The sequence below is a fragment of the Acinonyx jubatus genome, chromosome C1 (assembly GCF_027475565.1).
Source record: "Acinonyx jubatus isolate Ajub_Pintada_27869175 chromosome C1, VMU_Ajub_asm_v1.0, whole genome shotgun sequence".
NCBI classification, from domain to species: Eukaryota; Metazoa; Chordata; class Mammalia; order Carnivora; family Felidae; genus Acinonyx; species Acinonyx jubatus.
This window is the reverse complement of record NC_069381.1, coordinates 33,605,252-33,620,545: the sequence shown is the minus strand read 5'-3', so window position 1 is coordinate 33,620,545 and position 15,294 is coordinate 33,605,252. Positions and strand designations below refer to the sequence as shown.

General features: G+C 54.7%; 1 protein-coding gene across 4 annotated transcripts in view; it reads right to left on the bottom strand.

The window, feature by feature from the left end:
* The window catches only part of SZT2 (SZT2 subunit of KICSTOR complex), a 50,650-nt gene that overhangs the window by 21,521 nt on the left and 13,835 nt on the right, over window positions 1-15,294 (bottom strand). For 3 of the 4 annotated variants that reach the window (XM_027059439.2, XM_027059440.2, XM_027059441.2), the window contains exons 5-31: window positions 14,606-14,737; window positions 13,727-13,868; window positions 13,224-13,330; window positions 9,514-9,724; window positions 9,112-9,282; window positions 8,463-8,697; window positions 8,143-8,272; window positions 7,249-7,391; window positions 6,868-7,020; window positions 6,615-6,729; window positions 6,183-6,400; window positions 5,871-6,086; window positions 5,411-5,489; window positions 5,072-5,166; window positions 4,419-4,587; window positions 4,104-4,218; window positions 3,876-3,989; window positions 3,537-3,707; window positions 3,277-3,371; window positions 2,906-3,029; window positions 2,638-2,802; window positions 2,344-2,548; window positions 1,942-2,057; window positions 1,585-1,831; window positions 555-696; window positions 301-393; window positions 71-149 (exon numbers count right to left, since the gene is read on the bottom strand). In XM_027059439.2, the coding sequence (XP_026915240.1) occupies window positions 71-149; window positions 301-393; window positions 555-696; window positions 1,585-1,831; window positions 1,942-2,057; window positions 2,344-2,548; window positions 2,638-2,802; window positions 2,906-3,029; window positions 3,277-3,371; window positions 3,537-3,707; window positions 3,876-3,989; window positions 4,104-4,218; window positions 4,419-4,587; window positions 5,072-5,166; window positions 5,411-5,489; window positions 5,871-6,086; window positions 6,183-6,400; window positions 6,615-6,729; window positions 6,868-7,020; window positions 7,249-7,391; window positions 8,143-8,272; window positions 8,463-8,697; window positions 9,112-9,282; window positions 9,514-9,724; window positions 13,224-13,330; window positions 13,727-13,868; window positions 14,606-14,737 (3,982 nt within the window). Of the gene's footprint in view, window positions 1-70; window positions 150-300; window positions 394-554; window positions 697-1,584; window positions 1,832-1,941; window positions 2,058-2,343; window positions 2,549-2,637; window positions 2,803-2,905; window positions 3,030-3,276; window positions 3,372-3,536; window positions 3,708-3,875; window positions 3,990-4,103; window positions 4,219-4,418; window positions 4,588-5,071; window positions 5,167-5,410; window positions 5,490-5,870; window positions 6,087-6,182; window positions 6,401-6,614; window positions 6,730-6,867; window positions 7,021-7,248; window positions 7,392-8,142; window positions 8,273-8,462; window positions 8,717-9,111; window positions 9,283-9,513; window positions 9,725-13,223; window positions 13,331-13,726; window positions 13,869-14,605; window positions 14,738-15,294 lie in introns of all 4 variants that reach the window. The other variant, XM_053212790.1, reaches the window with a different exon arrangement.

Genomic DNA, 15,294 nt, shown 5'->3' with positions numbered 1-15,294 from the left:
AGGCTGGCAGTGGAGGGCCCTGAATCCTGGCTTTAAGCAGCCTTCTCATCTCTATCCATTGTCCACACACCTTCTTCTCCTAGGAATTCAGCCTCCGAAAACTCCAGGTCACTGACTTTTCTGTCTACTGTGTCCCGGGGGCCCTCATCCTGAACAAAACAAAGAGAGCTTTATCCAACACAGGACAAGAGCCACATCTGGACCTCAGGGAGCCAAGCGTCAAGAGGACCTGGGTGGGCCCAGTGGGGCCTCTGGGCTACAGGTCGGGGGTACGAGAGAGGAAGGGAGGAAGCCGCTCACCTCTCGCCTGCTGGATGGAGGGCAATAGAAGAAGTAGTGGGGATTGGAGGGCACTGTGCGGAAGTAGAGACCACTGATCTCCAGGAACTTCTCCTGTTTTGGGGTTAGAAAGAGGCTGTTATGTCAGCCAGCCCTCAGCAGAACACTATCCCCTACCTTAGAATAGACAGCTACATACCCCCACCCCAGGAGAGAACACTGCGCCCGGTGCAGGCAGGGCTCCACCCCTCTTCTGCCCTCACCAAGCGTCCCACCTGGATGAGGCTATGAAGGGCATCATGTGCCTCTCCTCGGAGCTGGCAGACGTCTGTCAGAGAGATCTCCAGGCTAGGGTCTGGAATCCCAGGGACACGGCTGCTCTGAAACTCAGGCTCGCTGAGGTCCTCAGTCTCTATGCTGAGTGGTCAGGGAGGGGGTGAAGGGTGTGTTAAGGAGGTGTTAAGAATCAGCGAGCCCTAGAGGAGGCTGCTTCCCTACTAGGCGCAGCCCACACCTGTCTCTAGCAAGCGTGCTCAGCACAATGGCACGGGCAGTGGAAGAGGCGAGGAGAACAAGCCGACCTATTTTGGCTCGAACCTCCATGTTTGTTAACGACCGGACATTGCTGTGACGCAGAGGAATGAGTACAGGTGACTCCCAGTTTTCTGACTTAGACCACTGGGTGGAGGGTGATCTCACTCACCACTGAAGGAGAACAGGTGGAGAAGCAAGGTCTGGTGGGAAGAAGATGCACTGATTTCGGGGCATGAAAGGTGGGGGATCTAGGGCTCCAGACAGGGAACTGGCTGGAGTGCAGACCTGGGTGTCATCAGCACACTCCTCCCTCTGTGTCTGCTGCTTCCCCGATGCTAATATGCGGCAGGCACGGCAGGATGGCAGGTGCCAGACACAGCCGTCTGCCTGCTTGCCTTTCTCCCTTCAGGGACCTGCTGGGCCCGAGGTGAGCTGGGGACTCAGCAGTGAGGGCAACACTCTGCGAAACTCACAGGTAGTTCCAGAGAGTATTACTATTGTATGAGCATCCTCAGAACAAGCTCCTACTTTCACTGATGGCGAGTGGCAACTCCCTACTCGTAACCCAGCTCAATACTCCACACCAGAACAGAAGAGACGGGGAGGAGACTCGGGTCTATGCCAAATGGGTGGGAGCAGGAAGCCAGCGACGAAGCAACTGCCTCCCTGGTGTGTGGGCACGATCGTGCATGGCCATTCCCCCAGATGGGAAGGTCTCTGTTTACAGGACCTTTGTGCACCCCGGACACATCACTAAGGGACAATCCTAACCTGGACTCAGAAGCCAGGACAGCTCGTTCCCGAGGCTCGGGGCCCTCCTCGATGCTGCTGCTGAAAGGCCCAGGGCTAAGAGGCCCAGGGCTTGGGGGTGCCTGAGGCAAAACCCGAATGTGGCCACACAGTGCGAGCAGGAAAGGGGTGATGTCTACTTCTTGTAGTAGCTCCTCGCAGGCATCTACCGCTATCAGCAAGTCCTGTGAGGTGACGCTCTGTGCTTGCTGCAAACTCCGGAACAGTCCTGAGGAAGAGGAAGGGGCCACGACCGGAATGGCCTCTCCAGTTCCCATCCCCGTAATCCTGCGAAGCCCCACTCCTTCCTGAGGCTCCCTCAGGCGGCCCCCTCCTCACCACGGACGTAGCATCGCTGTGCGTGCTCCTGTAGCAAGGCACAATGATTGGCTGCCTCCTTGTGCCTGGGCTCCATCCAGACTGAGGATGGGGAGGGCTGGTCGAGGAACTGAGTCCTAGGAATGGGAGCAAAGAGAGAGCTTGGCCAGCTCTCCTTAGTGACATCTCTGACTCACCGTCTACCCACACTCCACTGGAGGGTTGGTACACCTCTACTGAATATATTCACGGCCCAGCAAGTTCACTTGATTTGCTGAAGGAAGCTGAGCAAGGGGCTGGCAGGACCTGGCTAAGAAACTGAGTTCTGACCACTGATGGTCAGCCTGTCTGTCCGTGCCCTGGACTATGGTCATGAGCCTTGGCTGGCAGCCACGGTTGGGGGAGGACCTTGAGGGTACTCACCGGAAGATGAGGTCTCGGGGTGCCTGAGGGGGCTGCAGGCCAACCATTTGCTCCCTCAGTGCTTCCAGGGCACAGCTATAGACGTAAACAGGACACCAGGTCCGGGGACCATCTGCACCCTCTGTCTGTGGAGCCTGACGCCCGGCGTAAGCCTGTAAGTCCCGACGGAAAGGTGGGCTTAGGTCTCCTGGAATCTGGGCAGTGTCTGTGGGAAGAGGGTCACATGGTCTCCAAGCCTTCTATTTGTTCCCAATCCTGCTCCTGCTTAACTGATTTCAGAGTCAGCCGCCTTACCTCCAGCTGGAGTGACGCTGAGTGTGGGAACCTGGGCCTTTGTAGCCCTCACCCCAGTTCCTCCCAGGTCTTTCAGGCTGGGGGCCCCGCTCCCATCCCCAAACTTAGGCTTTGTCTCCTCTTGAGAGGGTCCCTCCAGGCCACAGGCAGCCAGATGTTGGACATCTGAAGACGAAAAGAGAGACATAAGTTAGAGCTGCCTGGTGGGCTGGTGAGGGAGAAGAGGGGTTTGTATCTGAGGCCAGTGATAAAGGCCATTGGGTGGTACCTGAGAAGGTAGCTGGGAGGAAAGTCAGAAACACATGCTGGGGAGTCACAAGCCTTGCATAGCAGCGCCACTGAGGGGAATGGGTAGAGATGAGAGGCTTGAGAGTCTCAGGAGGGCCTATAACCTTTAAGACAGAAAATCAGAACAACCTGTAAGGGACCGCCCAACCCCTGCTCCCTCCCTCCACCCTGGAGCGCAGCCTTAGGTATAGAGTGCAAGATGCAGGGCAAAGAGGAACTCAGTACCCTGTCACTGGCAGGAGGCATTCAGTATCCCCGGTGATAGAAAGCGGGGGTAGGGGGGGCACGAATATGTGGTAATAGAAGGAGGTCAGTGTGAAAAGGGGCTGAAGGAGACAAATCAGTGCTGACCAGGGGAGGAAGCGCTGAGTCTCCAGCGGCCTGGGCGCTGCTGACTGCTTGATCCTTTAGGATCCCGTGGCCCCCCACGGGAGACTCCTCCGGACCTACGATGGGGGTAGAGGTGGGTGGAAGAGGGCAGGGCCGGCAGAGAGGCAGGGCTCTGAGGTGAAGAGAGGGGAGACCAAAACCCAAAGACAGAAGCCCCCCTGAGGGGTGGGGAAATGGGGCTGGGCCAGAGCGTGCTGTTCGGGAAAGAGGCAGGAGCTCACCTGGACCGTGGCAGGTCCGCCACAGCACCTCACTCAAGAAGGTGGCCTGGTCAGCAGTGGTCAGTGGGATCTCCCGGTCACTCAGCTCCTGCCCCAGGCAGCTGTGCAGCAGGCACAGCACCATGTCGTTGGTGGGACAGGGCCCCTCGGCGAGAGGGACACCCTCTGGTTCTGCCCGACATACACTCCGCTCAGCACCAAGAGCCTCCTGCCGGCCAGCCCCCTGGCTCAGCCCTGACCATGGCAGCCCTCCTGCGGCCTCCAAGCCTCCTCCGGCCCCAATGCTCCCACGCATGATGACCCTCTACGTGTGGGTGAGTAAGTACGAAGTTCACCCACCTCTGGAAAGCAGAAGGAAGAACATCTGGAGCTGCTGACACTGAGGCAACAGTCCCATTAGGTCAAAATGGAAAGGGATCTCGTGGACACAGGTATCTCCTCCCTGGTCCAATCCTAGGAGGCAGGGAAGGAGGACGATAGCCATAGTGAGACCCGGACTCCCCAGCTTCGGTTGCCTTCTCCCCACACACTTTCCTGTTCCATCCCAGGAGCCCCTTCCCCACTGACCATTAGAGATCCTCGGCTCTGGGGGCAGGGGACTCCATTCCTTGCTCTGGCACAGCTGTATCAGGTATTCAAAGCTCAGCATGGAGCCTATGCAGGCAGCATCCCGAGGGTGGAGCTAGGGGACAAACAGCAGAGGTCAGGGGTCAGCCTGCCCTAGCCCAGAGTACTCTGGTGTCCAGCTCTCAAGGAAGCCCACACAGTCACAGACATGCAGAACACAGAGATTCAGAGGGACCAGGAAGCCCACAGCTGTGGTACTCCAGAGGGACGGCAGCTAACCCGGTAAGGTGTGGGGGTGCTTCAGAGGTCACTCACAGCTCGAGGGATCTCAGAGTATGTCAGGTCCCGCAGATGCTTCCAGCTCTCGGGGCCAGGCCCCACTCGCCCATACTGCGGCTCTACCCACACCTCGGTGACCAGGTTGAGCTCTGAGTCTCCTTCCAGGGCCTCCACCTCCACATCGTTGTCATCATCTGTCGAGAAGCTAAAGGAGGAGGAGTCCTGAGCCTGGCAGAGCGGAGAGTCCGATCCACAACCGAATGGCAGGGGGTCAGTTCACGGAAGGCACACAGGTTGAACACAACTTGCGTGTGGCCTCTCTGGGCCCGTGTCTGCCTGAGGAAACGTCTAATGGGGCGCCTGGGTGGCTCAGTTAAGCGTCAGACTCTTGATTTTGGCTCAGGTCATGATCTCACAGTTTGTGAGATCGAGCCCCACATAGGGCTCTGCTCTGACAGTGTGGAGCCTGCTTGGGATTCTCTCTCTCTCTCTCTCTCTCTCTCTCTCTCTCTCTCTCTGCCCCTCCCGCCTCCCCCCAAAAAACTTCAAACAAACAAACAAACAAACAACAACAACAAACAGCACCCTTACCCCGACTCTCTTGCAGCCCAGAAGACAGAACTTCAGGGGTAGTAGGGAGAAGGGAGAATGTGGAGAGAGGCAGCTCCCCAGGCAGACCCAGGTCTCACCTGTCTTTGGTGGAGGTAGAGTGTGGGGGGAAGAGGATGTACTGGACAACACATGTGTGCCTCTCCTCGCCTGCAGCCTGCCCCAGGGGCTCATTCTGGGGGCAGAATGGGAGATCTTGGATAAACCTCAGCCAAGCCAGAGACTTGGCCCAGCCCAGCTCTGGCCCCCAGAACTCTAGCCCCTTGCCACATTGTCCTGGGACTGGCCTCAGGCTCTGGGTCCTCTGACCACAGGGTCCCCATGAGGCACCGTTTCCAGTAGCCCCAATGCAGCTCAGAGGCAAGTGTCCCTCCAGTGACAGACCTTGTTGGGGAGGTGTCACAAGGGACGGCACACACCTGAATTGGAAGCTCCAGGACCATGTTGATGATTCCTTCCCCACTGCAGGCAAAGTGGAACCCTTCTGACAGTCGGACTCTGAAGCCCCGTAAAGGTGGGGGCGGCGACAGGATGAGATGGGAGAGAGATGCTCAGAGTCCGTCCCCTGCCCCATGCCACTTCCATGCCCACCTCCCAGCAGCCATCCAGGCAGACCCGTGTGCTGACAGCCCTGCTCAGACTACTGGTGCCTCAGGTGCAACAGCTCTAGCTGCACAGGCCAAAGTGAACAGACCTGGGGGAGGGGCAGGGGAGGGCAGTGGCAGGCGCTGCTCTGCGCTAAATCCTGTGCAGAACAGCAGTGGTTCAGAGGCTTAGAGATGGGCGGGCTCTGACTCAGGCTTCCTGCCAGCGGCCACCCAGAGTCTATGCTTGCTCTCTCCCTGCCCTGAGCTGCCCGGCCAGGCTTGGGTAACATACTCGGTGAGGACAGAGAGGAGCTGCGCGATGGCGCTGAGTGGCAGTGCGGGGACCAGGCCCGATGGGATGCTCCAGAGCCAGCGCTGGTGGTAGAGGTAGCGGGACAGCGACGCTAGGCTAGAGGAGGCTGAGCGGCCTGACACCAACGGCAGTGGCCCTGGTGGCTCCAGCGTCAGTAAGAAGGGTGCCCGGTAGTCCAGGGGTAGCTTCTCATACCTGGACAATGGAGGCAATTGCTTGATCTCTGCTCATTCCCAGCTATGCCCCAGCCCTCCCACGTGCCCCAGCCTGGGCCCCAGCCTCTGCACCAACCTGATGAGTAGCTTGTCCAGGGGTTTATGCAGGACCACAAGGCAGGGCCGGTCAGACAGGGCCTGCTGCGGGCCCAGCATGGGGGGGGACTTGGAGGGAGAGCTGCCCCCACCAACACCCCCCAGCCCTTTTCGTTTGACCTTGGGTGTTGGCTCCTTGCTTTGCACCCGGTGGGGGAAACGCAGCCGCAGGATCTCTTCCCGCAAACCCGACACAATCTGGGAAGAAATGTGATCAGATCTTCCTAACCCCGTCTCCTATAGATCTGGGAGAAGGGGTCCCCAGATAAAGTGATTCAGCTCTCTACTCCAAGCATTCCTTGGCCTGGGGGCTCCTTTCTCCACTGGCCCTGGCCTTGTGCAGTTTGTGGGGAAGGAGCTAGTCCACTCTACAGGGCTCCTAGGTCTGGGAGTCAGGCAGTGCCCAGCTTACCTTGTGCCGGGCCTGGGCTGGTGTGCCGATGGGAAAACCCAGACGAAGAACCATGCATGGGGCCTTGGAAATGATGCGGACCATGTAGAAGGAGGAGGGGGGCTGGTCTGGGGCACTAAGGAAAAATGGGGGTGAGTGAGCAGCCCTAGACTGGGAGTAAGTGGGTTGAGAAGGAGGGGGGAGGTCTGGGGTCAGAGGAAGAGACATGGGATGCAGCGGAGGGGGAGGAGTGAGGGGACATCATTTTGCCCACCTGGAGAGCAGCTTCACATAGGAATAGCCCTCGACCAGCACGAAGCTGCTCCAGTCCCGGAGCAGAGAGGTCAGCGAGGAGTGAGAGATCCTGCACTGCACGGTGCTGTAGCGCCCATTGCTGCCGGGAGTGTGCAAGTGCTTGGGAATTGGTCTGGAAGACGGGTGCACAGAGGTCACATCTCACAGCCCCAAGCTTGGGGACAAAAAACAGATAAATTGCTACTTCTCTCTTCTGGGTGCTATCTGAGGATGTGGGGGTGGACGAGCAGGAAGACCAGGAAAGGGTCATCGTTTTTCCTTGGCTAAGGTTGGTGAGGGCTCGTCTGCTGTTCCCCTTTCCCATCACCCCCTGTCCCCTCAGCCCGCGGAGGGTACCCACGTGTCGTGCTCCAGGATCAGTACTAGGCGATGCATGTGCAGCCATCGCTGCCACGAATTAGCATCCATGGACAGCACTGGCTTCCAGTAGGCAGCGAACTGGGCGTGGGATGAATCAGATCCGCTGTGCTGCAGGGAGAGCACCTGGGGACAGGAAGGCCTGTCCTATAGAAGCACTTGTGGACAAAGAGGGCACAACCTCCAAACAGCGAACAGGACCACGGGGCCCAGGGGTCGGAGATGGCAGTGGTTTACAGCCAAAGGAACTTAGAGCCCAGCCTGAGACAGAAGCGAAAAACAGAGGCCTCTAGTATGAAGGCCAGATTAGGATGAGCTCAGAAACAGACTGTGTAGCCCTTTAGAGCTAAATCCAGGCAAAGGATGGAGCCTGCCACGTTTCCATCACTGACTTAAGAGGAATGCCGCTAAATGATGGGAGGAACTCGGGATGAGGCCACCACACGCCAGCATAAGCCCCCTCTCATGGTTCAAGGCTGACAACTGTGGGCTGAGTGTGAAATAAGCACAGGACAAAGGAAGCTATGGTCTTCAGGAGGCGCACAGTTGAGGGTGGTTGGCACTGGTGGAAAATGGAGTTGCCAGAGAAAGCCTGAGTATGTCACATGGAGATGGGGCGAAGGGGCTCACAGTCAGCTGGGATGCCACCACCTACACGACACCCGTGGTCTGTCGAGGACAGCCTCTCTCTACAGACCCTTCTCTGCCAGGAACTTGGAAGGAGGGAGAATTGCTCTCAAGGATAAAGCTTAGAATTCTGGTCCAGGTGCCTCAGACACGAGGGAAGGAAAGAGAAGGTGGTTCTGGGCTCCAGAAGCTGTGCCAGTCCAACATGGGCGGGCATGAAGCAGGGATCCCGAGCATCAGGGCCACTCACCGGGGTGGTGGAGCCAGGAGGGATATAGAAGAGTGGCACCCCACTCTTGGTGCTGTCAGGAAGCGTGAAATGTTCTGGGACCGAAGAGAAGGACTGAAGGTGGGCTAGCATCTGGTCCGTCTGGTTAATGCTGCAGAACAAGGGCTGGCCCTGAGTCACATCTGACTGTGGTGGGTACGGAGGAAGGCAGCTCGGGGGGGCACCTGGGACCCTCGACACGAGCCTGGTCCTCAGGGGCACTCTCTCCAGCTCCCAGTTTCACACCTCTGTCCCTCCCACACAACAAACGGCATCGCTCACTGAGTGGTGACCTCACTCACCTCTGCAACGTGTTCCAGAACCGCCGGATAACATGGGTACGATATAGTGAGCGAATGGGTTGCCTTAGCGCACAGGACACATCATGCAGAATGTCATAGCCGCCTTCCATCGTCACTTCCACCCGTGTTCCTCGAGGGCCCTCCGGCTCCAGGGGCCAGGGCGCCACAGCCACGTACTCAATGCGCATGTTGTGTTTCCACAGCAGCACCAGCTTCACCTCCAGCTGAGACCCTCCTTCAGGGGAAGCAGGAGGCTACTCAGGGGAAGAAGGGACAGGACTCCAGCCTGGGACTGAGTTCTATCCGAAACCCCCACCTACCTCATGGAACTCTAGCCTGGCTAAAGGTTCCAAGCATGGTTCCAGAGATTTCAGGCCTAGGGCCTGCCAACTGCCACAAACAGAACTTTACAGGAGTGATCTGAAAACAGAGCCAAGTTCGGGACACCACACCAACCTCAGCTGACTTCTCTCTGGCAAAGGAGATGGAACTGGGAAGCTAAATGCTAAGAAGACTAACCCCTGAAGGCAGCTCAGAACCCATGTGTCTCAAATGACAAGCAGAATCTCATGTGTGATACCGAGGTGGCTTCTGCTTTGCCGAGCAGGTCTGACCCTTGTATGATGTGGCAGGACCTAGTGACCCTTACCTTTGGCCAGGGTGACTTCTCGAACACTGTAGCCCTCTCGAAGCCGTACAGACACGGTGCTGACCAGGTCGGCTGGCACCTCCTTCTCAGTGTGCTTCTTCCGGCGCAGAGCCAAGGCAGGGTTGCTGCTTGCGGAGACCAGGTGCTCGTTAAATAAGCGGTGCTGAGAGCCTAGAAGACCAGCAAGGATGTGCAAGAGGCAGGTGGTTCTCTGTGAGCCTACAGAGATCTAGGGGGAGGGGCTACGCTGAAATCCCGGGGAGAGAAGAGTGTCAGAACAGCCAGCCCCAGGCACGCGCTCAATCTCTCTAGGGACCAGAACTCTCAAACCATTCCCGAATCACCTCTGGGTCCGTGCTACACTCCCCTGCCAGCCCCCTCTTGCCCCAGTCTGATCCTCACCGCAGTAATACTCAGGGTTCAGGGCTTCCCCACTGCGCAGGAAGGAGTAGAGAAGAAATGCCCGGTGGTAGACAGTCAGACCCAGGCTGCCTGGTTCTGGCTCAGGACAAGTGGACAGGTAGGAACCAAACGTGGCCATTGCGATGAACTTCATCAATTCCACATTGGGCACGTGGCCAAAACTGCAGTCATAAGAGTAAACTCCTCCCACCTAGAGAAAATGAGGAATTAGAGGCACCAAAAGAGGCACCTGAGAAGGAAGTACAAAAAAGCGGAAGAGACTGGGCTGGGTGGCTGCGCCCATCTCCCAGATGACAGAGCGGGAAGAGGGTCAACATTCTCCCAGGAAAGACCACTGCTCTGCAACTTTCCTTCCCTGGGCTCCTGTCTGAAGCCCATTCCATCTGGCCATGCCCTTTTTCAGAACATCAAACACCAGACTGCACCACTCACTAAAGATTGTGAGAAATGGTTCATTGGCTTCCTGTCACCATCTGAGAGACGTCAGCGTCTCTAACAAAATGCTCCTCAAACCTGAGGGTACAAAACACCTGGGGAATCGCTTCTCAGCCTTTTGGCTAAGATCAAGTGCAAAACACCTGGGGATATTGTTAAAGTGCAGTAGGTCTGGGAAGGGCCTAAGATTTTCCATTCCTAACAAGCTCTGTGGTGATGCCAATGCTGCTGGTCCATGGGCCATATTTTGAACCCGAAGCCTGTAGATCAGAGATTGGCAAACTATACATAACCTGTGTGCCAAATCTAGCACATCAGCCATTTTTGTAAATAAAGTTTTATTGGAACACAGCCATTCCCATTCATCTTGTCTATGACTGCTTCGATACGGTAAGAGCAGAGCTGAGTAGCTGCGACATCCGTTTGGCCAGCAAAGCTTAAAATACTGACTAGCTGGCCCCTTCAGAAAATGATGACAGACCTATTCTAGACGGTTCATTCAAATCCCTGGCCTCTCAGAGTTCCTGAACCCTCATCTCCAGAAACTAACTCTATTCCACTCACTTGCCTGCTGGCTACATGCTGGCTCTTAGCTTCACTTGGAACCACTTCATTTTTGCAATTTCAGTTGCCACATCCTACTGATTACACACAATTTTATCTCTTTGGATTCCTTCCATCCTCCTTCTCCTGCTGCTCTTTGACCTCATTAAGACTGCCAGCCCTCGAACCTCTACTCTTTCCAAGTCTATCCCTGGCCCTCTTGACTTTACTCCTCTTCCCCCTTAAAAGCCCAACTAGGATCACAACCTTTATACCTGGGTCCCAAATGGAGAAAAGTGCAATGGTGTATAGGCTGACACCACATCAGAACATATGACACCCAACCCAGCAAGTCCTTCAGGGCTGTCCTCAATCCTGTTCTCCCAACTCTGGCCTCCCTCACAGTACTCACCCTTCCCTTTTCCTTCAGGGAGAGACCAGAGACCCTTAGCAGAATTATCTACATCTTCACTTCTATCCACTCCAAAAGAGTCCCTTAATCTACTTCTTGAGCCAACACCGTCCTGTCAATGTAGAGACTTTACTCCATCAGGTTTCCTTTTCTTTCCCTTATTTTCAAACCCTGCTTCCTCACGGTTCCTCAGAAACATGCTGGTATCTAGCTTAAAACAACAAAACAACAGGGGCGCCTGGGTGGCTCGGTCAGTTAAGCGTCCGACTTTGGCTCAGGTCATGATCTCACGGTTCATGAGTTCAAGCTCTGCACCGGGCTCTCTGCTGTCTGCACGGAGCCCGCTTGGAACCCTCTGTCCCCCTCACTCTCTGCCCCTTCCCCGCTCGTGCTCTTACTCATGTTCTCTCTCAAAGATAAATAAACATTTAAAAAAACAAAACCAAACAGAACAGAACCAAGCATCTGTCTCTTCCACCCTGCACTTCCCTCTGGCTACTGTTCTCGCTCTTGTTCCCCCACTTGATCTGAGCAGCCAAATTCCCTGTGTTAACACTCTTCCATCCACTGCAATCATTTCCCTGGCCACCTCTTCACTGAAATGACCTGAAAAAGATCCCCGTGACCTCTTAATCACCAAATCCAAAGGGTACTGTTCATTCCTCATTTTACACGATCTTTCTGCTGCCATCTCACACTGTTAACTACTTCTTTCCTCCCCAAACTCTGACTTCTTTGACATGAGAATCTCCTGGTTCTTGTCTGATTATTTCCCTTCATTCTTTGCTGGGTTCTCTTCTTACAAAAGACCTTTAAACACCGGTATTCCCCAAGGTTCTTCAGGGACCCTCTTCTCTTCTCAATCACCATCTGTAGGCTGACAAATTCTAACTCTCTCAACTAGTGCTGTCTCCTGAGTACCAGATCTGCATCTCCAACTGCTAACTGCTATGAATAGCAGCCATCTATTACATAATTACGCACTCTGCTGAGCACTTTAAATGCATTGTCGCACCCAGTGAAGTAGGCACCATTATAATCTCCACTTACAAATGAATCCGACCAAGAATCAAGCGATGTGCCCAATGTCACACAGCTAATAAGCAGAGATGGGATTCAGGCCAAGTATGCCTAACCCCGAAGGTGATGCTTCCAACTGCTATCCCACGGATCCATAAGCGCCTCAAATGCAACATGCACAAACCTGGGCTCATCATCTTGTCCTCACTCCACCCCAGCTGCTTCTCCTCGTTTGCTCTGCTGGCTACCCAGCCACCACTGGAGTCACAAACTTAGAGACATCTTTAACCTCTCTTGCTCACCCCTCACACCTTGCTAATCATAAGTCATGCTGACTCCACCTCTTCATTTCCTCAATTCTATCCCCTTGTCTCTTACCCTTTATCCCCCTAATTTAAGCCCTGCTCCTCTCTCACACTGACCACCTCAATTAATAACCTCCCGGCCTCCACTCCAGATTTCACGCAACAGCAAGAGTGACCTTTATAAAACATAAACCCAACTAGTGGCTTTCCTTATACTTACCCACGTCACCCACAGAGTTATGCTGAAATGCCGTAATACAGCAGAACCAGCCCTTCATGTTCTGCCCAGTGCCTACCCTCCAGCCTTGTTTCCCAGAGTGCTTTGCCTCCCACCCTACGGTCCAACAATCCAAACTGGCTGTGGTTCACTGAAAATTCCTATTCCTTCCTTTGCTCAAGCTAGTTTTTGGGTTTTCTGATCCTTGCAATGAAAATGGTAATCACTCATCTAATGGGGGAGATGAGGCTGGAAATGGCTGTCAAATTTCAAAACCTGCACTCTTTTTACTATAACATGCTGTTTCCCCACACCCTGAGGACAAAGATGAGAGTCTTCTCCCACCACTGCCATCTATCCTGTTCCATTTTTTTTTTAATTTTTTTTTTAACGTTTATTTATTTTTGAGACAGAGACAGACAGAGCATGAACGGGGGAGGGTCAGAGAGAGGGAGACACAGAATCCGAAACAGGCTCCAGGCTCCGAGCTGTCAGCACAGAGCCTGACGCGGGGCTCGAACTCACGGACCGCGAGATCGTGACCTGAGCCAAAGTCGGCCGCTCAACCGACTGAGCCACCCAGGCGCCCCCATCTATCCTGTTCTAGACAGGACACCTATTCCCCCCACTGACACACAAGCAACTACGTTATTGGCTTTATGTGGGAAATCATCCCCTGTAAGAAAGTAACCAGGCATATCCAACTTTGTGATATACCACACTTCCTTCCCTCTCATCCTTTCTAGAAAGTCCTCACCTGCACAAAGGAACAAGCCACGGTGCCACTGCGAAGCTGGTTCAGCAATGTCTCACAGACAGCAACATCAGGGACACTGGTCACCCCATCTGTGATCACGATGATACCTGGAGCAGGAAATATCAGACAGATCTGGGGACACTGACCAGATCAAAGCTACAGGGGGGCATCCAACTGATGGGGCCCTTCAGACCTCAGTGTCTACTGACTGATGTGTTTTATGATCCACACCCTTCCCTTTTCCCTTCCCTCCTGCTTCTCCCTCCTGAGTGCTGGACCCCAGTCTCCGAAGTGATGTCCTTAGAGCTCAACTCCCTCCCACTAGGGTCCTGGATGGTTGTCAGAGCTGGGGGTGCTTGAGAGAGATGCTCAAACACACACACAAGGAGACAGATCCTCTTCTCTGGGGCCCACTGATCCCCTGGAACCTGTATCTATACTGCTAATGCCCCCTTCCCGTACCCTCCTATTTCCCCAGCCCCACCAAAGGTCCTTCTACTGACCTGCACTAGAGTTTGAAGGGAGCAACTGCAGTGCCAAGATGCCCTGACGAATCATACTGACCAACCCAAGGTCAGCTGTCACCATGGAGACTCCCACCTTCCGGCCAGGGGGCTCCCCCGAGTATGGGGACTGGTCTTCGGCCTGGCCCAAGTTACAGATGAGACAGAATGGGTCAGAGAGAATTACCGTCCCTCCCATCCAAAGCAAAGCCAGAATTTACAGCCCAGCACTGCCCAGGCCTGACAGCCCTAATCCTGTGAGGACCTCAACCCCTTGCCATGCAGCCAAGTCCTGACTGTGCTTGCTCTCCTAGCACGTGCTCAGATGCTGACAAGGAGTCGGACACCAGATGAAGCACCAGATTACACTGGAGCAGGCTTCTCCACCTTTTATGGCCCCTTTCCCATCACAATTATGAAATATTTTATATATCAATCGAATTAAGTCTTCAGACATAGAGCACTCAATTTGCTTGGCTACTTCTAGGATATCCAAAGGAATGAGCCAAGTGCATTCTAGTGAGTTCAAGCAGCTTTATCCCTGACTGAACAAAATCGTAGCAATCAAAGCCACACACAATCACCTTCTCAGATCCACTGGGGGAGGAGATCTAGGACTGAAAAAGACACCAGTACACGGTCTTCACGTTTTCTCCCGGCAAGAATGCGTGTCTTGGGAATGTATCTGAGCCCTCCTCCTCCAGCAGGGAACCTGTTGCGTGCACTCACCAGCACTTCTAACCTTGGCTCACTCTGGCTCTTAGCCCCTTTCCCTGACCTCTCTTCCCTCTGTACTGGGGCTTGTCCTTCCTCTCTCCCCTCTGTCCCTTAAGAGCTCCTCTTTCTAAGCGGTCTCCACCCACTTTCTCTCCCACATACCTGACTCTGAGGGTCATACTGCTGCTGCAGCATGGTGGCCACCTTGTCCTCAAAGAGACAGAGCTGTTCATATACCTGCTGCAGGAACACCTCCCGCTGGGAAGGGTCCAAAAGGCAGCCCTGTACCAGCACCTGAGAAGCACAAGGGAAAGACCAAGACATGAAGGTCAGTGGGACACTGGAAAGTACTCTTCTGGTCTGCCTATGTGTCTCCACAGCTCTCTCTAGGCGCTCCTGACTTCTCGCACAAGCAGGGTGACTCAATCCACAGCCAGTTCTTCTCGTGTCAGATCATCTACTCCACCGGGGATACCAGGCCGTTAGTTATCTTCATCTGGGTTCACAACCTTCCTCTGCTTACGGTCCTGCACACTGGGTTTCCCCAAGCTCCCACATGGGGGTGCCATAAGATCTTCCATCTTGGGTCAGCAGACAGCCCCACCTCAGCCTGGCAAAGTCTTTCTCATTCCGACTCATACATTTTTATTCTTGTTGATCTTGAAGCACTGCACACAGAGGCAGCTCTGGACCTTTTTTCTTTTAGGTACAGCATCATCTTCCCTGTGAATGTTACCTCCTTCCTTTTCCCCTCAGCAGGTAACTCCTACCTCCCCTTCTTCATACAGAAAGGAAACCAGTCTGCAGGAACTCCCTGCTTGCCTTAACCCCAGGGGGGTACTACTCTCCAA